Here is a 23488-nt window from a genome sequence, read left to right on the forward strand (position 1 = left end):
TTATAAGGGAGGGATGGGTTAGTTTGGCTCTTTGTACGAGGAGGATTCCTTTGAAAGATGATGTTGATGTGTTGTAAGGGATAGGTCCTTCTCTTGAGAGCAAGGATTACTGGTGTCATTATGGTTGATGAGTCACTGGGGAGGGTGACAAATGATATCCAGTTGTATGTGTTCTCTAAGAGCAGGAAGAAAGTTTGTTTTCATTGGCAAATGTCTTACTGGGATGCAAAGAATAGTGGTCTAATATAGGATCTGTAAGTTTACCCTACAAAATAATGATTATCTGGGTAGAGAGGATATGAGGTGTCCTGGGATAACACTGAACATATTCTGATGGTGGTGAATGTCTTGGCTCTCTATGGAGGAGATGAGGTTTTCTTGAGAAAGGAACACTTCTATTTATCTATATTTTTTCCCTGCCTTTTTGTATGCTTGCTTTCTTACAGATATCTCTATCAAACATCTCCCTCTCCTAGTCTAGTTTCACTCTATTCATTCTAAAATTCTTCTGCAAAACCTGAAGTTTTCAACAATGTTGAAATCAGAAAGTATTTAGAGTTGATTGAATAGGTATTCACTTGTATACATATATGAGTATGTATGGTCTCGATGGCTGTTGATTGGCCTCAAGATCAACCAACCAAACAACCAACAGTAGGTCCCTTAGGTATGACAGTTTGACCTTTGAAATGACCTGTAAAGATCAAGAAAAAAGGTATGGCTATCATGCCTAAGGGTCATATAGAGTAGGATCATCGCACTCAGTGGTTCAAGGTAGTGTTATTCTCAGGATAGACGTATATGAGTGTGTATGGATGTATCCTGGTACGCTTCTCTATTTTTTTTATAAGTAATCTTTAGAACTCTACCTTTTATTTTCCTGTAGCATGTCTTCCTGTAAGAGGCACATGTATCATCTGAAGAACTGATAGCAGATTCTTAATCATTACCAAAAAGACTTAACCTAGTGCCAGTGACTGTTACCTTTTTATGAAAAGAAAGAGAAAACGGTGATATGCTCTTTACTATTGTATGTTACGGAGATTCTAAAAAGTCCTTTCCAACACAGAAGGAAAACTTTTGCTGGATACTTACAAACTTGTGTGGCATGGGAATACATGACTGGTTCATTTCCATCTGTCTATAGCTTTTGGCTGACGATGAATAATGTAACTGGAAGGTAGAAGTAAAAGCATACCTTTATTTTCAGTTTTATTTCATTTTCCCTTTTGAATAATTCATGACAAATCTTCACCTATTTCAAAAATATAAGACCTAATTTTGAATTTAAATCTTAGTCTTCTATTTGTCCCTCCCATAAAACAAACCCACTTAAACTGGTTTTCAGGAAGCTCTTTACATGCTCTTATCAAATGATACATGGGAAACCAAACTTGCAAGGAAACAAGAAAGGTGTGCAACAAACATCTAAACTTAATGTCAAAATTCTTTAACTGTAATCCTACCATTTTTTTTTTATTAAAAGAACTATATGTAAGTGACTTGTTTCAAGAGATAAAAGCTGTTATTCATGACAGCTACCTACTCTTGGTGAAAATAAGCATAATACCCTGAAAAAAATTTAGTTAAATGCTTGGTAAATAAGGCAAAATATCATTCTTAGAATACAGTTCCTGTAATGTTATTACATTATCAATCATGGCTGCTTCCATTCCTAGTTACATACTCCTTGGATATTTGATTACTATTACATAAAAGAGTGTGTGTTAATGTCCTTAAATAAGAAAGATTTTTCTTTAAATGTCATGCAATATAATGCATCAAACTAATAAACCTGTTCGAGGGTAACCCTTCAAATAAAAACTATTTACATTACTGTATATTATCTGTGTATGACCTGAAATTCTCATCCTGATGTCATTAAACTTTCCTCAATTACCCTACTGTGACAACAAAGTATGCCTCAGTCATTTTTCATTACAATTTCAGTCACAACAAACATTGTTCTTCTCTGGCAACAGTCAGTCATTTTCAAATAAGTCCTGCCCAGACCCATTTAATTTTGTCATGTTCAAGTGACAAAAGACTGATATATCAAAGAGAGAGAGAGACTGTTCCTTTCTTACACAAAAAGTCATGCAAACTGGGTTCTGCTCACTATGACGAGCTGTAATTAAATAAAGTCCTAGAAATGCACACTAACTGAGAAATTCCATACATTTGTTCTAGCTATTACTGCACTTTTACATATTCCATTAAAAAGTCTGCAAAAGCCAAGGCCCATGAATAAGTTTAGCACCAAGTACGGAGAGGAAGAATGCTGGCAAATCCCTGTAAATCAAAAAAGTGTTGTCTACCGCTTATTTCTGGACTGAATGATGGACTCTAAAATTTAGTAACAGAACCAGTACAAAGTTCCAAAGCATCATCATCAGAAATATTTAAGTTAAACTGCAACTTCATGCTTCACATAAGTAAGAACCCTTTGTCCTTCTTTTCCAATGAACATAATCTACATGTCCCATGAAATTTATATTAGAAAGGTCTTACATATATGATAATTAAAGATTAGAAGTATAAAGCTATAAGTAAGGAAACACCAAACTATATATGACTGCAGCACCATCATCCAATTGTTATACCATGCTAGAGATGAACATATCTCAGAGGCTGGAGATAAGGACGGTTTTGTCTCTCCTAACTTAGCACTATACAGACATGCATGGAACTGAGTTTGTTCTTCAAATGAGTTCTAATGAAACAACATGTCTGAATGGAATTACTCAACAAACACAACTTAGAATTAATCAAGTTAGCATTAACAACGTCTGTCTATCCATCTATTATCATTAACGTCAAAATTTTATGGGTGGATCTGGTGCATAAAGACTTCCAGTTCACTACATATCCTAAACCTACATCCAATGGGTTCATGTGAAATATGAACTTCCAAGCTAATAAAAAAATTCATTTCTTCTTCACTTTGCATCCTAGGTTCATTCATCAAGCAAGCCCAGTATCCATTCACACCATCTCTACACACAAAACAGTTCTATTACATCCAATACCAAATTATTCCTTTGACATCACCTAAAATATTCCTAGCTCTAATCAATGCCTCTCTCTTCATTTATCCATCTCTTTCACATTCTAAGTCTTCCTCTAGTAACTTCAGCTATATGACCATATATTTTGTTGACCAACCTATCATCTGCCAAATGTTCTGCATGATCATTCTATGCTTAAAGAAGGATATATTCTAGTGATTTCTAAACACCACACATCTTTCTCTTACCTTCATTCTTTACTCTGTCTACCATCCTAATTCCAACTACATCAAACTAAATGAGTTACGCATCTCTACTGTTCAATATTTACCTATTCTGATCTATGTTAACTTCAGTTTCCCTTTCATACTTCAGAGTTAGGACATTTACATAACACTATAACATCTTTAACTTTCTTTCCACAAAATAATGTACATCTTCATGTAATATATATATGTGAGGAAAGGTTGACAAAGAGGATATATGTGTCAGAAGTGAAGGGGACAAGGAAAAGCAGTAGACCAAATTGGAGAAGGAAGGAAGGTGTGAAAAAGATTTTGAGCGATCAGGACCTGAACATGCAGGAAGGTGAAGGGCGTGCACAGAATAGAGTGAATTGGAATGATGTGGTATACTGGGGTAAATATGCCATTAATGGACAGAACCAGGGCATGTGAAACGTCTGGGGTAAACCATGGAAATCATACTCAACATGTACAGAATTCAAGAAAGATTTGGACGAACTGACAAAGAAAATACTTGATCATTATCAATGAGCAGAAAATATAAAAACCACATGGTTACATGAAGACAGAAAAGATTACCTTAAGTTTACTGGTAAGGGCAGTAGCAAAGTAAATAAGTAACAATAAAGTAACAAGGGTATGATTACAGACAAAATGAAAACAAACTAAAATATCCACCACACTCAATTCTGTTTCATACAAAATTGTGCAATGATTTCTTTATGTGAGGTAGACATAAGAGAAATATGTATCATATTGTCCCATTTGATTTACACTCTCATTTGTTATTTTTCCCAGCAAAAAATACATCTATTGCTGCAGTGAAATCAAAAACTTGTTACTATATTTCACTGTCATTAAGGATTAATGAAGGGATACTGATACGGCTTGTACACCTGAAGAAGATTGGACGCATTTTGATTGACAAAGAGTACAAATAAAGATGAATACAATCTGGCACTGTAACAAGGCAATGATTAAATGGAAAGACATGGATGGAGGAATGCTGATTAAAGGTGTGAGCATTTATCCAGTGAAATGAGAAGCTAAACTCATACACATTTACCAGCACCACCTAAAGAGAAGTGCTTGCCAAATGGAAACAGACAGAATGCTACCAATCTATTAGCCTGATTCCTGTTTGAGTAGATCATGTATGGAGACCCCCTCAGTTAACTAACACACAGCCTCAAGCTATGAAGAATGTGATGGTGAAACATGGGCTTCTGGTCCACTATATGCACATCTTAACTTTTTACTTTGCAAGTTGAGATGATTCGTTTAGAAAGACTAATTTCCATTCACATCTCCACCTTAACACAAAAATACAAGCAATATGATAAAGCAATAAAGAGCAATCTTTATATAAAACCACATGAAACAGGTGTAAATCAGAAAAAGACCAGCCTGTGGTATATAGCCATCCACAAAACTACCTACTAACAGAAACTTATTATCAAAAATTCTTTAAATAAATTAATAATATAACACACTAAAGACAAACTGTTGAATATGCAAAAGGAACAATGTTTTTAAGTAAAATCCCACTTTAAAAGACACATCAAAAATCTAAATGCATTTTGCCTAAGAGTTTTCATAATTGTATGGTTCTTCAAAGGTAATTACACTAAAGGACTTTAACTATACTTCCTATATGAACTTCAGTGGTAATTCCAAAGAGATAAGTAACTATGTCTGCTTCAAAGTGCACTGAAAGAGAAGGAATAATCCCAAAACATTCTGATACTATGAAAATGGAACAAAATATGAGTATATGAAATATTACATTAAGTTCATTCACTGTCGCTCCCTCCTCCAACTTCTGACTCCGAGTGTGACTTGACTGGTGATCGGGAGCCAGATCTAGATCGAGGAGATCCAGATCTAGATCGAGGTGATGCTGACCCTGATCTTACCTGGGCAGGAGATTGGGACCTTGACTTTGACTGACGTGATCTTGACCTAGAACGTGATCTTGAGCCAGATGGTGATCTCGACCTTGATCTTGAACCAGATCGTGATCTAGCAGGTGAACGGCTAGCAGAGCGAGAACCACTACGTGACCTGGATCGAGAAGCTGAACCACTCTTCCTTGATCCACTGCGTGACCTGGATCGAGAAGCTGAACCACTTTTCCTAGAGCCACTGCGTGACCTGGATCGAGAAGCTGAACCACTTTTCCTAGAGCCACTGCGACTGCGGGACCTTGAGCCAGAACCTGAACGTGATCGTGACCTTGAGCCAGAGCGAGAACGTGACCTTGAACCAGACCCAGAGCGAGAACGTGATCTGGAGCTTGATCCCTTGCGTGAACGTGATCTCGATCTTGACCTTGAGCGTTCAGAATCTGATCCAGACATGACTCGGCGACGTTTGCTTTTTCCTCCTGTATCACTATCAGACCCACTGGCAATCTTCAGTCGCTCATTATCTGAGTCATCTGATGAGTCAGATATGGTTGCTTTTGAAACAATACGTCCCTTTTGCTTAGCAGACAGGCCTTCATCATGTGTCTTTCTACTTCTATTTCCTCCTCTGCCTCGTTTCTGACCACGGGGTACATCATCATCCTCATCATCACTTCTGGATGATTTACCCTTCCTACCTCTCTTCTTTCTGCAAGTATAAAGAGGAACTCAAGTACTATATAGCTCATTCGAACAGCTTACTTCATCTATACCTGACTCTACCATACTGTCTTCTCCAAGAGTCCCTAACAAATATACTCAAGAATCCTTTCTACAGTATAGGTTTTGCCATCATTGAAGAAACCAGTCATCACTTCTAGCACTAAGAAATGAAAAGATAGACATGAATGAGAGTTCCATAAGCAGTACACAGAAAGATGAAAAAATAAAAAGTGAAAGCAATTTTAGGTTAATAAATGGAAAATGTGATTGGTTCTCAGTGAATGTAGGTTTGCGGCAGGGGTGTGTGATGTCTCCATGGTTGTTTAATTTGTTTATGGATGGGGTTGTAAGGGAGGTAAATGCAAGAGTCCTGGAAAGAGGGGCAAGTATGAAGTCTGTTGGGGATGAGAGAGCTTGGGAAGTGAGTCAGTTGTTGTTCGCTGATGATACAGCGCTGGTGGCTGATTCATGTGAGAAACTGCAGAAGCTTGTGACTGAGTTTGGTAAAGTGTGTGGAAGAAGAAAGTTGAGAGTAAATGTGAATAAGAGCAAGGTTATTAGGTACAGTAGGGGTGAGGGTCAAGTCAATTGGGAGGTGAGTTTGAATGGAGAAAAACTGGAGGAAGTGAAGTGTTTTAGATATCTGGGAGTGGATCTGTCAGCGGATGGAACCATGGAAGCGGAAGTGGATCATAGGGTGGGGGAGGGGGCGAAAATTTTGGGAGCCTTGAAAAATGTGTGGAAGTCGAGAACATTATCTCGGAAAGCAAAAATGGGTATGTTTGAGGGAATAGTGGTTCCAACAATGTTGTATGGTTGCGAGGCGTGGGCTATGGATAGAGATGTGCGCAGGAGGATGGATGTGCTGGAAATGAGATGTTTGAGGACAATGTGTGGTGTGAGGTGGTTTGATCGAGTAAGTAACGTAAGGGTAAGAGAGATGTGTGGAAATAAAAAGAGCGTGGTTGAGAGAGCAGAAGAGGGTGTTTTGAAATGGTTTGGGCACATGGAGAGAATGAGTGAGGAGAGATTGACCAAGAGGATATATGTGTCGGAGGTGGAGGGAACGAGGAGAAGAGGGAGACCAAATTGGAGGTGGAAAGATGGAGTGAAAAAGATTTTGTGTGATCGGGGCCTGAACATGCAGGAGGGTGAAAGGAGGGCAAGAAATAGAGTGAATTGGTGTCATGTGGTATACAGGGGTTGACGTGCTGTCAGTGGATTGAAGCAAGGCATGTGAAGCGTCTGGGGTAAACCATGGAAAGCTGTGTAGGTATGTATATTTGCGTGTGTGGACGTGTGTATGTACATGTGTATGGGGGGGGGGTTGGGCCATTTCTTTCGTCTGTTTCCTTGCGCTACCTCGCAAACGCGGGAGACAGCGACAAAGTATAAAAAAAAAAAAAAAAAAAAAAAAAAAAAAATGGAAAATGGTAATATTTGTGAGAAAATATGCAGTTCTAAAACAGGTGCCAAACCACTGCATAACTTACCCTGTTTCCTTCTTTCTACGTCCTTTAACCTTCTTACGATCTCCCTCAGCTCCACTGCCTGCTCCAGATCCATCTGAAAGAATTTCAATGTCCCGTTTGCGACCACGACCACCTTTACGTGGAGTATCAGCTACTTCAGTGATAATAACAGCATTCTTCATTTTCTCTTTATATTCCTCACGTGCTTTCATCTAATAAAAAAGAAGAACACCTTATGGATACGATAACAGGACAAACTATGGCTAGATATTAGATGTGCTGTTCTGGTAATAAAAGCATATGTTTTCTGCATATGTAAATTCTTGAAGAATAAAATGAACAGAAGCACAGAAATCCTCTCTCTATTCCACTAAGGTGGAGAAAGTAATTGGGTATAAATGAAATAAAAAACTCCCTACTTTGCATGCATATTCTTTTTCTTTTTGCTGTTCTGTCATGTTATTTCTTCTCTTTCAAAAAGCCAAACACATTTGCTGATAACAATTTCTGTTCAATATTTATCAATGGAAAAAAAATAGATTTACATTTCACAGTAAACCAGAAAACATCTCAAAAAATCAAGCAATGCATACTATTGCAAAATATATCATGGAAAATTTTGCACAGCACCCAAGATACCCATGCTCCTTAGAAACTATCAATAAGCACAATTGAGAATGCTGAAATATGAAATTTAACTCATCAGATGTTCATTCTTTCTGTCATCTTGCTTCATCCCACTGCAGACCTTACCTTAACTTCCAGCATCTGTCGTCTCATCTCCTCCATCTTCTGTCTCTCTTCCACAACTTTCTGTTTAAGTGCTTGCCTCTCTTCCTCCTGCTTACGACGCAAGGCTTTTTCTTCATCATCCTGTCTGCGTGCACGGGATACATGGTACTGAGCCTGAGACAGAAGATCACGGCACTGACTTGCTTCCGCAGCTGCCGCCCCTAAGTCATACTTCAACCGATCTCCATTGACACTTAGGTGTTGGAAATACCTAAGAAACATATTGTCATCAAATACTCAAACAATGTAACAAAAATTAAACTCTTGTTTAACAGCTTTCTAAGTCTCTCAGCTGAAAATAAATCTAAACAGCAACTGGCAGGCATCAAAGACTTATGGAAGGCACATTATGCTTCTCTCACTGGTGGTTATTTTTCAGGCAAGACTGACCGTGTAGCTCAAATGATCATTCAGCATATGTTCTCAAACCCCACACCATTCTCCTAAGACTTATATTGTGTTATCACTCTCTGTCACTCCTTATGATTTCTATCAAATATATATGCAGGAGAAACCCTTACTATCATAAATTCATATTTCTTACAGCAAGAGAGGAATGCTTCATCTATTCATTTATCTACCTACATCTCTGATGCCTATTCCTTTCAGGAACCCCCTCAAAGGGGTAGCTATGGCAAGTCTTCATAACTGGTGAATTCCACTACGGTTTCTTAGCCTTTAGCACCTCACCCTTAATAGGCCATAGGCAGTGGGCAACTCTAGTAAAGTGTCTTAAGAGGCTCCTACCTAATGTTCCAACTGACTTCTTCTACCTAATGTGTCCACATATGTGGACACATATATGTTCCTAACCATTGCTTATATCTATTGCTCCTACTGTTTTGTCAAAAGGCAGGTCTAGCACATTGCACTCATCAAAGGAAAATTTAGATTTACAAAGAATAATTTGTCTGAGTTAGTGATGTCAAGTGTTATTTGTGACAGGATACCAACTACATGGATCAAAGGAGTGCACCTTGACAACCAATGAAGTGCTGGCTTACTACACAGACATCAGTAATCCTGATACCCTAGCAGGTAGTACTGGTAAAGTACCTTCCTGGTTAGTGGCTGCCTACTAAGGAATGCTTTATCTAATTAATAATTAAAGTAATCTCCAACCTACATCAAATATGCTTTCTAACAATACCCAGCAGGCCCTGGTGGACAGTATCAGTAATATACCTCCCTGGTCAGAGGCTGCCTACCAAGAAATGCTTCATTTAATTCATAATCAAACTAATCTTCAATTTTCATCAAATATGCTGTCTAACAATACCCACCAGGATGGTCAATGCCATTTCCCTGCACTCCTCTCACTTCACATTTCCTAAACATCCCCCATGCTAAGTACCCCCTCAGCTATAAACCAGACTCCTTATATCTGTTCTTTTACCTCAATGCATTTCCCCTCCCTACCTCTTCTTTTCATCTCATATATATAGAACCCCTTCCCACACTGAGTCAATTCACCTGTCTTGACCATCTTAGCACTGCAGCTTTCACTTACACACCTACTTCTTTCTTTGTTCCTTAATTCGAACATCCCCATCTCTTATCTACCCTCTCCTTTCATCCATATCCCAGTTCCTTGAGTCCATTGATGTTTCTGTGGCTGCAAACCTAACTTTCATTACCATGAACAGAAACAATCTAATTCTTAACTTCTAACACTGCCACTGCTAAGTTGGCAGGCAAGCAAGCAGCCAAACAAACTAATGTTTTGAGCATGGGTGTTGGGTATTCACCAACTGAAGTGTGATGTTCAAGGCAAAAAATATTGGCAAAGATACCCGTTGTTCCACATTGCTTCAAATGTGGGAAAAAGCTAGCATGACACAGAAAGAAGTGAGAGTAGTTTGGGAGAAAAAAAATCATAATATAATCAATCAAAGAAACATCTATGTAAAGAGACATCCTTCTGGACTATACCAATACGCAAATTGCTGAGCTCTTTATCTAAAAACATGTTAGATGAAAAACAGCACTGACTCCATTAAACAGGCAGTCAGCTCAGGAGATAATCACAGTTTGCTTTACAAGCTCCTAATAAGACTCTGCCAACCACATACCAAGCTGAATACACCAGTCATATCACTTACTGATAAACCAACTGTGAGGTAACCCCAATGGCAATAGCTAACACATCTGAAGATAAAAACTAGCCAGTTCCTCTAGAAGACAAGTTTACAGAAGACAAAAATCACCAAAATGCATGGATAAAATCAATTTTAATATTACAGAATTATCAGCTAAAAAATTTAAGCATACACATCCAGAAACAATATCGAACAAGAATGGTAATGAGGAAAGTATGAGTCAAGTAAGAGTTGGAGCACAAGATGTGCTAAGAACCCTCGTAAATGGAAAGAATTTACTGTAGCATATGTAAAATGGCTATCACTAAAATATTTGTTCCAGGCAGGTTGAATCGATGAACAGTAAAGATAAATCCACACTAAAAAATAATGTCATAAGATATATGGTGCTGTAGCAAGACTTAAAAAGATACACGGATCAAAATATTTTAAGGTAGTTTGGCAAATTTAGATGCATGGCATATGATGGGCTGGTGAAGATTTTGGGTAGTATGGATTTAGAGTACAAGGAGAAGCACATCACAAAACTGGCAGGAGTTAATAAAGAATGCACAGTGAATTATTTATCTTTAGCTGTTTGCAATAGATGTGTTTCACGCATGAAGGTTGTTTCAATGAAGTTATCTGTCTCACTTGATGAATCAGAATAGAATACTCAGTGAAATATCATGAAGCAATATAAAAGAGTGTCTTGACAGAGGTCCTACTGAGAAGCCAGCAAATATTTTGCCAATAGCTGGGTGCATTAGCCCCAATGAAAAGCGAATTCATCACGTGGTTAAATAGCAAACTGTTTCACAAAACTGATACATTCAAATTTTTATCTGCTGCAAGCCTAATATATCAGGTCTATAAGGAAGTACTACTAACTTACTTCTGGGCTAAAGTCAGCTCATGCACTGCTGCCAGCACAGTTCTCAGGACAGACTTTTCATCTCGGAGTACCTGCATGGCCAAACGTTGCAGCACCAATGCCAAGTTGTAAAGGATCACAGTGTCGTGTGGAGCAACATGACGAGCCTGTAACCCATCTACAGTGAATTTCTGAAATCTCTCTTATTCTTGGGTCTTGACATCTTAAAGACTCATGACTTATATGTGTCCGAGATTTAACACCATCCCATTCAATGACTCATATGATTTTCCTGCTAAAAATCAGATCTACTGTTTTGAATCTGTACATTTGCTGCACTTGGATATGCCCTTTAAGTGGCAAGTCATGCATAAATCATAAAAACATTTCAACAAGGTCTCTGCATTACAATGGAAATGTATGATCAAAGCAGCAGAATAAATAATAAAAGTCTACAAACAGGCTAATCATTTTCTATTCATGATGGAAAAATCATATGAAAAATAGCAATCTATTTATTAAAGACAACTAACTATATGCATATTACATGTAAGCAACTCTTTCACTGACCTTAAGGAGTGTGTACTTGGCTTCCTTTAGTTTAGCGGCCTTGAAGTATGCACGTGCAAGATATCCAAGGACTTCCACATTTGGATACTTGAAGAATTTCTTCTGACAGTTCTCATACTGATTAAGAAAATCAAACTTATTTAATCATCAAGGATAATATACACTCTACCAAAGACTAACTATACATGAGAATATAAGCAACCCTTGAGATTATCAAAATAGAATAATATCTAGCAAAACTTAATAATGAATGCAAAAATCTCAGGCATATGGATGTGAATACAAATGTATTTTCAATCCTATCTTTAAACCTCATACAAAGTTCAATTAATTACATCACAACATATGATCAAAATTCTTCACAATTTAACATGGCTAATTATCAGAATATAATGGTCAGGAAATATAGATGAAAAAGTGAATGATCATGCACAGGTAATGATCAGAATTAGTTCTGTTGAGGACTACACTAATACAAACCAACTGCCATTGCTCTAGACAGACTACATTAAAAACTTGCTTTAATAAATAATGCTATAAAAAGCTGACACAAGCTCAAAAGTGATATCAAGGGATACTCTTGCTTACTGCAAAAGGCTTGGTGATACAGTGGTCACATGGAACTGTCATTCCTTTACTGTATGTTTTCCAACATGATACTGAGGCCATACTGTATTACACTTTAATTCTTTAAGCATCTGATACTAGCTATCACTTTCCAGTGTGCTGGATGTTACACAGAGGTTCTGGCTTCCCACTCTCTTACCAGTGCGTCAAAGACTGCAAATGAAAATTCTTTAAATTAACATAAAAGTTCTTAATCACTGCTTTACACAGAAAACAGATACCAACTTATCACTTTCCTCTACAGTACCATATGCTATTTCTTACCATCTGAATAGCATTAATGTGCTGCTTCTGTTCAACATAGATATGAGCAATGTTCATCCACACATCACTGAAGTCTGCAGTTGCCTCTCTCACTTGGGCAAAGATATCTCTTGCTTCATTTATGTATCCTTTATGAGCCAAAACAGCACCTGAAAAATAGTACTAAACATTAATATCTTCTTAAATCATATACCTCTAAAGTGGATGGGTTGGGCCATTCTTTCGTCTCTTTCCTTGTGCTACCTCACTAAAAAAAAAAAAAAACCTACAAAACATACACACACACACACACACACATTTATTTATTTATATTTATTATACTTTGTCGCTGTCTCCCGCGTTAGCAAGGTAGTGCAAGGAAACAGAAAAAAGATTGGCCCAACACACCCACATACACATGTATATACATATACATCCACACATGCACATATACATACCTATACATCTCAATGTATATTTATCAATTCATTTATTTATTTTGCTTTGTCGCTGTCTCCCGCGTTAGCGAGGTAGTGCAAGGAAACAGACGAAAGAATGGCCCAACCCACCCACATACACATGTATATACATACAAGTCCACACACGCAAATATACATACCTATACATCTCAATGTATACATATATACACACACAGAAATATACATATATACACATGTACATAATTCATACTATCTGCCCTTATTCATTCCCGTCGCCACCTCGCCACACATGAAACAGCACACCCCTCCCCCTGCACACGTGTGAGGTAGCGCTAGGAAAAGACAAAAAAGGCCACATTCGTTCATACTCAGTCTCTATATATCTATACTGGATTTAAGATGCAGCCCTGCAGGAGGATAGGCAGGACATTGCTTTCTACATGTATGGTGGAAGAAAATGATCCACTGCTAGTAAAACCAGTATCAACTTAAAAGTTATATGAAAACTGTCCAGCACTTTATTACAGTACACAATGGCTACAAGCTTAGCTGCCATAAGCAAGAATCTAGTCAGAGATCTGGAGGCCCTTTCATTATGAAGAAATATGTCTCTTTTTCTGTCAAGCATTTTTTCTTTTTCTTTAACAGGCTACCAACATAAAGAAACTTATGTTTGTTACTGTTACATATATCACAAATATAGTTTACAAATGAATATAAACATGGATTATTTCTGATTAAAAAGTTCACCTCTAAGGTGAGCAACGTGGGCAGGACAACCTACCTTTGGAAAGGACAATCTACCTTTGGAAAGATGATAAAGCAACCATTAATATGCATATGCATTAAAAAGTTACATAACTCTACATTAAACAGCAGCTGAGAAATTAACTACAATGTAAAATTTAAACAAAGGTGAGGTATGGACAAAGACGTGGATGCCAAAGGTAGTAGAAATTTAGCATTCTACTTTGGAGAAGAAAACATCTTACTGTAAACAACTGCTTACCAATGCCATTCGCAGCCCATATACTTCTAGGGTCACTTCTGAGGACACTTTTGTACATGGCAAGAGCTCGGTCCTGATGCTTGCGCTCTTTTTCTTTATCACGGTTGGGTTGATGGAGAGTTGTCAGCCACACATTGCCCAGGGCAATCAAAGAATATGAATCGTTTGTGGTACTAGGATTCTGAAGAGCAACAATAAAGTAACAGAGAGATTTCTATGATAAAGAAAAATTCAACACCTAATTATAACAAACAAAGAATTATATGTATTTGCGACAGAAAACAAAAAATTTTGTCTTAAACAATCAAAAGCTAAAAACATCTTTGTTTTCCTCTTTCAAATCATAAGTAAAAACAGACTTACGCTATAAGATGTTAACGAGATTCAAGGATTGTTGAGACATAATCCATCCTATTATGGGGCATTCACACTTCAGTATCTCAATATAAAAATGACATGTAACTCAGTTTATAAGTATGGACATGACTGCATGTGCTAATCTTATGTGATATAACACATTATTCATAAGAAATAAATGTAACCACTTGCATGCAGAGGCTGGTAACATCTAGCCCTGTCATAGGTAGGTGCTTGTCATAGGTAGGTGCTCGACCCTAAAACACTTACATTTACCTCCTAATGAACCTTATTAATTAATATATCAAACTCCTTTGAATTTAGTAATATTCTATATAGTCTATATATTATATCATATTATACTTGCAGCATCTTCCACTAGGCCTCCCTGTCAACCCTCACATATGCTTTCTCCAGATTTATAAATGCCAAATGCAGTTCATTCTACTAAACAAACATTTGCTCCATACAGCCTCTAACTCTAATTGAGTCAAATTATTTCTCCCCAGTAAAATATTGTGCATGAACATCCTCTTAATCACCTCTTTCTCATACCCTTTCAATAACCAAACACTTTACCCCTTAAGCATTCCCCTTCAACACAGTTTTACTTAGAGGCAGTTTATCCAGAGCTTTCCCAAAAAAATATGGCACCTATCTTTCCCTTTTTTTTAACCCTAGTTAAATTCATGCCTACTCATACACCCAAGCCTGAGCCTTTAGGAACAAATCCTCACCTGACTCTCTTCTGCTTCTGTTTTTGGAATATGATAATACTAGAAGGGAGGGTTTTCTGACCCTGTTTTTGCCCATTAGTTGCCTCTTATAACATACAGCAAATACTTGGATGAATTCTCACTTCCCTACTCCCAAGAATTTCAATAACAAAGAAAAATAATGCTAATTAATCTATGATGCACAGCATGTAACAAACCTTCAAAATTCTTTCAAACTTCTTCTGACCAGGTCCCCATTCATTCTTGGCAAGATGAAGGTTACCCATCAAAGACCAAGCATCTGGGTGTTCATTATTCATTCGCAATGCTTCCTTGTACCAATCTGAAGCATCATAAATCTGGCCTCGATCTCTTGCCATACAGCCAAGACGTAGATAACCTACAATATATGTAATAAGCAATGTGAATAGTATTTGTTTGTTGACTGAAAACAACAAAAAAAGCATAAAATAATACACTAGCTTTCTGAAATCCTAGCATAACAGGATATTGCTAACCCAGTAATCCCATACTTTTCAACAGTGACAACATCCCCTATAGTCTGGCAGACACTCAGTCCAGCACCAGGCAACAAATTTTCCAACAATGGATTGAAGGGTAGCAGGGCAGCCAAAAACCAAAGCTCATCCTTGCCTTCTTAGCCTGAAAGAGATGAGTAGCAGCCCCAGCACTCTCTTGCAGATTTTTAAATCAACAGTGGTGTAACAGTGACGCACACCAGGATAAGGGGGAAAAAGGAATACTAATTAGTTATCCCTGGGGATAAGAATATTTCCCACGTATTCCCTGCATGTCGTAGAAGGTGACTAAAAGGGGAGGGAGCGGGGGGGCTGGAAATCCTCCCCTCGTTTTATCTTTTTTTTTTAAATTTTCCAAAAGAAGGAACAGAGAAGGGGGCCAGGTGAGGATATTCCCTCAGAGGCCCAGTCCTCTGTTCTTAATGCTACCTTGCTAATGCAGGAAATGGTGAATAGTTTGAAAGAAGAATTAGTCTGGAAAATTTCCTAGTCTGGAATGTCTCCATAATCATTCCTTATCACCTGTTAAAAAGCCATGAAATTACCAAAGAAAAACCTGAAACTATTATCAACGCTCAGTGCAGTAATACTAACATCCTGAAAGATGTGAACAAAACACCCTAATAAACCTTAACTCACAATCAACATAATTGGGATGGTCCTGAAGGATTTCCTTGTACAGTTTCTCTGCCTTATCAAACTGACAAAACATCTCCTGCAGTCGAGCAGTGTTGTATTTGATGGTAACAGAGATGGATGAGTAGTATTGGGGGTCTTGCTCTTTCTCAGCTTCACATCGATCCCAAGCCTCTTGGAAGTATTTCTGAGCTTCTTCAAAATTGCTGAGTCTGAAAAAATCAAAACAGGTTTACACTGTATAATTTCTTGCTTCTACTCTATTAGTACACTTTCAATAAACATGGATGTATTCTTTCTCTACAGGGCCTTTAAAGAAGTTGCAGATGGCATCAGATGTGATGTTTATGTGCAGTGATCAACATTCATCAAAAAATGTCAAAAACTACTTTAATCCAAATGGGCCATATATAGCTTGAATTATCATAAGACTTTTCTTTAAATCAATTCAACTCTTGACTAACAAGCCATCATAGGCCAGTCACTTAAAAGGGTTTAGTTAAACCATAAGGAAAGGCTTGTGGAATCTCTGATGCCTAACACACAGAAGCAAGAACACATAAATTGCAGAAAAGATGTACCCAACAAATCTTTAATACCAACAAGACAAAAAATTCCATTCTTTCAATTGTGGAATAAACTTAAAGATATTTAACATTATACTGTTCTCCTTACCTAAAGTGCAATGCTGCAATGTTGTTAAGGATCTCTGGTGGAATATCCATCTGTACAAGATCTTGTAAAAGTTTTGTAGCTTTGTGGTACGCAGAGAGAGAACCCTGAAGGTCACTGCCTTCAAGAATTTGTGCAAGTTCAATCCATGCTTCCACATCTTCACTGTACTGCTCTGTCACCTGAAAAAACATATGGCCATTTGAAATTTACAGATACTTAGATCTATAGTTTTTGTATCAACGATTTCATCTTTTACCAGCTAAGAAAAAGCTAACACCACACTGGAAAATCGTTAGAAAAAATCTCATACTATAATTTAAATCAGCAAAAATTAAGTGATATCCAAGTGACTCTGATGTCCCTAACTCCTGCAATACATTATTCATGGGCCATACCGGGAAAAATTTCCACTAAATCACATGAACAAAACTCAGTTTGACTGAACCAGATGGAGGCAAAATCAAGCACACTTTAGAGTGATCTACTCTGAAGACATAGAAACAAAATATAATACTGAACATCCTTGAACAAAACTCAGTTTGACTGAACCAGATGGAGGCAAAATCAAGCACACTTTAGAGTGATCTACTCTGAAGACATAGAAACAAAATATAATACTGAACATCCTAGCCACGCAAGAGACATAAAATATAGCAAGAAAACATGCATAAGGTTACCAAAATACTCGCCCAGGTTTTCAAACGTTAACCACTTACATGATACATTAGTAGTACCCATATCAGTCAACTCAAAGCTACAAACCTTTTTTAGATGCTGTTTTGCCAAGTCTCGTTTGCTCTGGGAAGTGGAGCTGGCATATAATGAGCCCAGGATCTTCATGGTCTCATAGTTACCTGGCTGTGCCTTTAAAACCTTTTCAAAACATTGTGCTGCCTAAAAGAAATTAAAGACCATTATCAATTAAACTTTCTCAGAACACTGTACAGCCTAAAAAAATCAAAAGAACATTACTGATATTACAAAAATGGTGCAAAAATTATAATAATCTAGTGCTGGTAAAAATAAACCTTGTCAGTGACTCAAATATTTGAGCAGGGCTTTGTATTAGCCACTATGGTCTACTAACAGGAAAAGTAAAATTACAATGAAATACAAAGTTAAAAACAATCTTACATTCTCTGTGTCGCCCCTGTTGATATACATTTGACCTAGTCCGTAGTGGGGAAGCACAAAGTTGGGAGCAGCATACTGAGTAGCTTGATAGTAGTATTGGAATGCCTGTGAATAATCTTCTTGTACGTGGAAGGCTCGGGCCATCTGGTAACAGGATTCTGCACGCATTGATTCATTTTCCGTATTGTGAAATGCATGCAAGCCAAGATGTTGCACTTTTTGGAAGTCCTATGTATAATACATGTCAGTTAATAACACTCCTAACAGCAGCATGTTAATATCAACAAACTTTACATTACATCAAGATATCAATTTATATGCAGTTTTTCCCAAAACAGATAATATACTTTCATGAATACTGTAAGCATATTTTTCATACCTGTTTGAAGAAGAAATGATTACCCAAATGATTCAGTACCATTGGGTTGGTAGAGTCAATGTTGTATGCCTTGGAGAGCATCTGAACCCCTCGCCGAATATTTTCTGGTTTCTTCTCATTAAGCTCAAGCACAGCCAATCCAACTAAGGCCCCAACACACATACCATCCAGCTCTAAGGCCCGCTCAAATGCTAAGCGAGCCTTATCCTGATTCCCAAGTTTCATGAAGCAATGGCCCATTCCGAGGCGAACAGCAGCAGGACAGTTGGGATTTGTTCGCAAGGCCTTCTTATAAAATGCTAGTGCACCTCGATAATCCTATCAATAACATCATATTAGAACACTAGAATATGAGACTCATATCAATATATATACATACGGAACATGTAATCACATTGTAAGGACTTGACAAGCATTAAACAACTGGCTCCCCTAAACAATCCAGAACTCCTCTCCACTAAACATACACCAACCTGAATTTACATTCCTATTTCTTGAATGAATTATACCTCCTCATCTGCATTCTTGACACCACCAATCTCTCCTATCATTACAAACACTGATTCAATATAACACAAAAGCTATCATGTCCAAGATACAACTTCCATAATAATTACGCTAACCACTTACTCTACACTTGTCCAGCACTTATCCTAAAAAGACAAATATGCAATATTGCAGCACTTCTTGACCTGCAGTCCTAACCACTTAGCTAGCCTCATGAGTGCTAAAGGTGTCACATATAATGGGGCTCTGGGGTAAGAAGATAAGGTATATATCTATAAATACATTAAACACAAACCTAGTGTATCAATAAGTGTGCAAACTACTACAAAAATAACTTATACATTACAGATATGAGATGCTTAAAAATGCTAACATCCAATGCTTCTAATGAAAGAAAAACCAGTAGCTCATATCATACAAACATACTCAAAAGATCAAATCAACATTCATTTCTCTCCATTCTCTCTCTTTTTTTTTTTTTTTTGCATTATTCCACATATTACCTCTCGTCTTCCCAAGAGAAATAAAGCTACTTTCATTACAAAAAATATTCAGTTATTATGTCTTAGATTACATATATAACTAAACCATTCTTACAACTTACCTTTTTGTTAAAAGCAATGCAGGCTTTCCCAAGCAGTGAAGGAATGTTGTTAGCAGATTGATTGAGAACAAAATTAAACTGTGCATCAGCTTGCTCCATTTTGTCTCCCTCCAGTAAACAAAAGTAAGCTCGGCCCAAAAGATGGTTCTGTCCAGGAAGTCCACAATATTAACAATGGTCTTTGCTCATGCTTTACAAAGGTTTTTTGTTTGAGAATTTTGAGACTATGAGATAATGAAAATGCATATGAGTATTAACATCAAAACCAATACATTATTCTAGTTGTAAGAAATATTAAGTAAAGTGCTCTGTACTTGAAAGCAGGCAGATTTCCATACACTTCGAAAGTGTTTTTCTATTACAGGCTTAAATGGACACAAATCTTTCGCATCATCTAAGGAAAAAAAAACTGAAAATATGTTCATAGGTTATGGATGACTTTAAATACCTACTTACCTCTCTTCTTTTGCAAAGTAACATCAGGAACAAAAAGACAACAGCCTCATTTAAACACATCCATTCTCTTGGACATGTATAATGTACAAAAATCATAGCTTAACATCCTAAGCCAATTTAATTCAGTTATCTAAATACATTCATGTTTCTGGGCATCAGTAAGTTCTTACCTGGTCATACATGATGATTTTATCAGCTGTAGTGTACAGATAAGTAGCTTTTTGAAACAAATCCTTCTTAACAGTTTTGTCCTTCTCTTTGTTGGCTTTCTGGACATAATATGCTGCCAGCGTATCAAAGCAACTCATCTGTAGTGCAAAAACAAAATGCTAAGTGTTAAGTTTTCGGTCATTATCATTATTCCTTTATTACCATTATCACATAAATCTGTTGATACCCTTCATGCAATACGTAAACCTATAAAACTTAAAGAAGTAAAACAATCATTAATTTCTCCAAGCAGTAAATACTTTGAAGATTTCAACTAACAATCAACTGTAATACCAAACTATACCTGGTCCTTTTCTGATTCACGATACATGGTGTTAGCATCGGTGCGGCTCGCTTCCAAGATACGTACAAAATCATCCTCCTTCTTTTGTTTATAATACTCAATCTGAGAAAGGCAGTCAAAGTTTGAATTAAGAAAAGCTTAACTTCAAGACTATATACTAAATAAATCTAAGTTACCCTGATCTAATATTATACTGATAAAATCCAGAACCACTTCCAATGAATATGCTCATCAATCACTCTTAGCACTAATTCAGTTCACCTCATCATTCAGTGTCTTATTCACCCTTGGTCTGGTAAATATTTCCATAATTTACTTTAAAATATATAATAATCTGATACATCCTCACTCTTAATCCTCACACTCAAGTCCTCAACATAAAAGGATCCACTGGATTTCTATCTCAACATTGGTATGAAATCAATTTTACATTCTTCTCTTAACATATTAGGCAAACTTCCTTTTGGTATGCTGTAATTACTCTAAGCAAACCAATATATTTGCAAAAGATTCCAATTCTACAAATTAAAACTGATAAAGGTTATACAGATCTTTTTGCATTTAAAGTATATCATCACTCCATTATTAGTAAACACTGGAAGAATGACAAACCATATCTACAAGAGAATGAAAGATATATAAACATATGAAAGCAAATTTTCTCTCCATAACTATCACAAGAGAAATGAAAATGACTGACTTATCCTAGGTAGAAATAATCTCACTGGTCCAAAACTTACATAATCTAATCCAAATCCATTTTTTTTTCTTCACCCAGCAGTAATCTAAAAAAATTACCTTTTGAATTTCTTCACTATTTCATACAAGTTTTTTAACACAATTACACTTACCTAAAGATATCAATTTTTCTTTACAAGTCAAAACAGCCATGCTATACCACTATAATATAAGGCCATACACCATACAAGAACTTACAGCAAGGTCCACCCAGTAATTGAGTGGAACCTTCTCATTCGTGAGGATGCTGAGTACTTCATCTCCCTCGGGGAGCTGACTCAAGTCCAACTCGATGACCTGCAGAGGAAAAGGACGCATTATGCAAAGTATACACAAAATAAAAAGATATAAATGATATCAAAAAGAAAATACAGCTAAGAACTATGTATGTACAAAAGACTACTTTCTTTAGCCACACAAGTATATAACTTTAACAGAAAAACAAACATCAATGCAGCAGCTACATCAAATACGACAAACCAAAATGTGTAGCATCAGACTGCATATGTCTTCTGCCTTATTGTGAAGGAAAAGACATATGATTAGCATATGACAATGAAACTACCGCTGTAACAGCTGCTTTGGAAGCCACTTTTGTGATCCAACGTTAAATGTAAGTACATAAAGCAAATACAGTAAAATGCTTTACAGCAATAACAAAAACGATTGGTCAAAACTTCAAAAAACAAAAATGCAAAAGAAATCTTCATCATGTTACATCAGAATCATTTAAAATATGAGTTATAAGTTATTTCAAATGTAAGCCTGACTCTATTCTCTTTACATGGATGTTATATCACGAGAAACTATACATAAACTAATTAGTATAAAACACAGAAACATTGTAGACTGCCTATAACATGAAAATTCCTTAACTACTGTCACAAAGCACAAATCTGTTTTCAGTACTCGTTCTGTCCACTTGAAAGAACAAGTACAGTATACCCACAGTAATTCATACTATCCAATTACATAAATGCTAAAGCACATTTCTCAAGCTACATTACATATGCTAATCATAAGAACATCACTGTCCTTTTCCCCTATATCAATTAAAGTAATTTACAAACGCTTTCTTCTAATCATCAATGACACACCACATTCCTACAGATTTTCGTACATGTCTGACCTTATGCATTCATTAAACTTCACTAACACTACTGTGGTGTTCAAGAAACTGACGAGCATAATTTCAAGCAATACAGCTTTTTCTGCAATATAGGAACAAATAAAAATGGATAGTGGTGAGGGTTATGTGTGAAAGGAAATGTGGGGTTAATCTATGAAAGAAAAAGCAATACAAATGTAAAGAATCAACAATTTCTGTGAAAGCTTCACCTCACCTTTCTTAATAACCAACAATTATAGTATAAATATACCAACATTAAATTAATTTGCTGCGAGCATCACATGAAATGGCTGCTTATGTGAAGGTTGGGTGACAGCACAACTGACCACTCAGTCAATAACCTAGTGACATTCACCAACAGTTAGCATGGTCCTTCAACACTGGTGCAGCTGGTATGTATTTTGACAAAAATATTGAACACGGATAAATCGCAATCGCCAGGGAGGTTAGGTGAGGTTTACATAGGTTCTGTCAATGTTACGTGTATCACTTTCTTTTTCGTCAACCCTATACTTTCTCTAATACTCATCATACGTATCCAAATTGATAATTTACTGTATTTTATGATTTCTTTTCTGTCTCACGATTTCACTCTGTTTCAAGGACCTGCCCTATATGTGGGAAATCTAATGCGAGTTAATGATCAGTGGCTCCATTAATCAACTGTATTACGAAAAAAGAACCAAATCATACTAATTTTCCCTGTTTTCATGGACTGGCACTATCGACTAGAAATTTAGCTAATGTAAATATATACCAAACTTCCCGGAATTCTAAAGCTGTACAAATTTCTCTGCCTTACCATGTCGAAAGGAAAATGTATAACTAAGAGGCCTTTGAATTAGCTACATTTCCCTCATCATTCAATCTAACACACGTTCATTATGTTTGAGTCCTCACCTCATCGCTATCTCGTAGCGGGATTTCTATAGACCCCGACATTTCTGCTGTTGTATCACAACACAATAGGCACCGAGCCACTGACTTCCCCTTCACATGTAAACATTGAGTGGCAGCATCTGCTAGAAGTTCTGCCTGGTATCCAGGTCCCGGATAAAGACCTGACGTATGATTGGCTCTTCCAGTTTATGACGTAGACAGCATCTGGCATAAGAC

The 23488-nt window shown here is 36.9% G+C and overlaps 1 protein-coding gene across 1 annotated transcript; it reads right to left on the reverse strand.

Moving 5' to 3' along the window:
- Positions 1-1199: 1199 nt before the first annotated feature.
- On the reverse strand, positions 1200-23386 carry Ctr9 (RNA polymerase-associated protein Ctr9). Its single transcript, XM_071694914.1, has 18 exons — positions 23273-23386; positions 21442-21540; positions 20506-20607; positions 20162-20299; positions 19536-19682; positions 18425-18742; positions 18046-18273; positions 17674-17805; positions 16912-17090; positions 16240-16448; positions 15280-15461; positions 13989-14169; positions 12561-12709; positions 11670-11786; positions 11121-11266; positions 8109-8358; positions 7377-7567; positions 1200-5869 (listed from the first exon to the last, which is right to left on the reverse strand). The coding sequence occupies exons 1-18, from the start codon at positions 23312-23314 to the stop codon at positions 5047-5049; spliced, it is 3633 nt and encodes a 1210-aa protein (XP_071551015.1). The 5' UTR covers positions 23315-23386; the 3' UTR covers positions 1200-5046.
- Between the last annotated feature and the right edge of the window lie 102 nt (positions 23387-23488).

The sequence above is a fragment of the Panulirus ornatus genome, chromosome 57 (assembly GCF_036320965.1).
Source record: "Panulirus ornatus isolate Po-2019 chromosome 57, ASM3632096v1, whole genome shotgun sequence".
NCBI classification, from domain to species: Eukaryota; Metazoa; Arthropoda; class Malacostraca; order Decapoda; family Palinuridae; genus Panulirus; species Panulirus ornatus.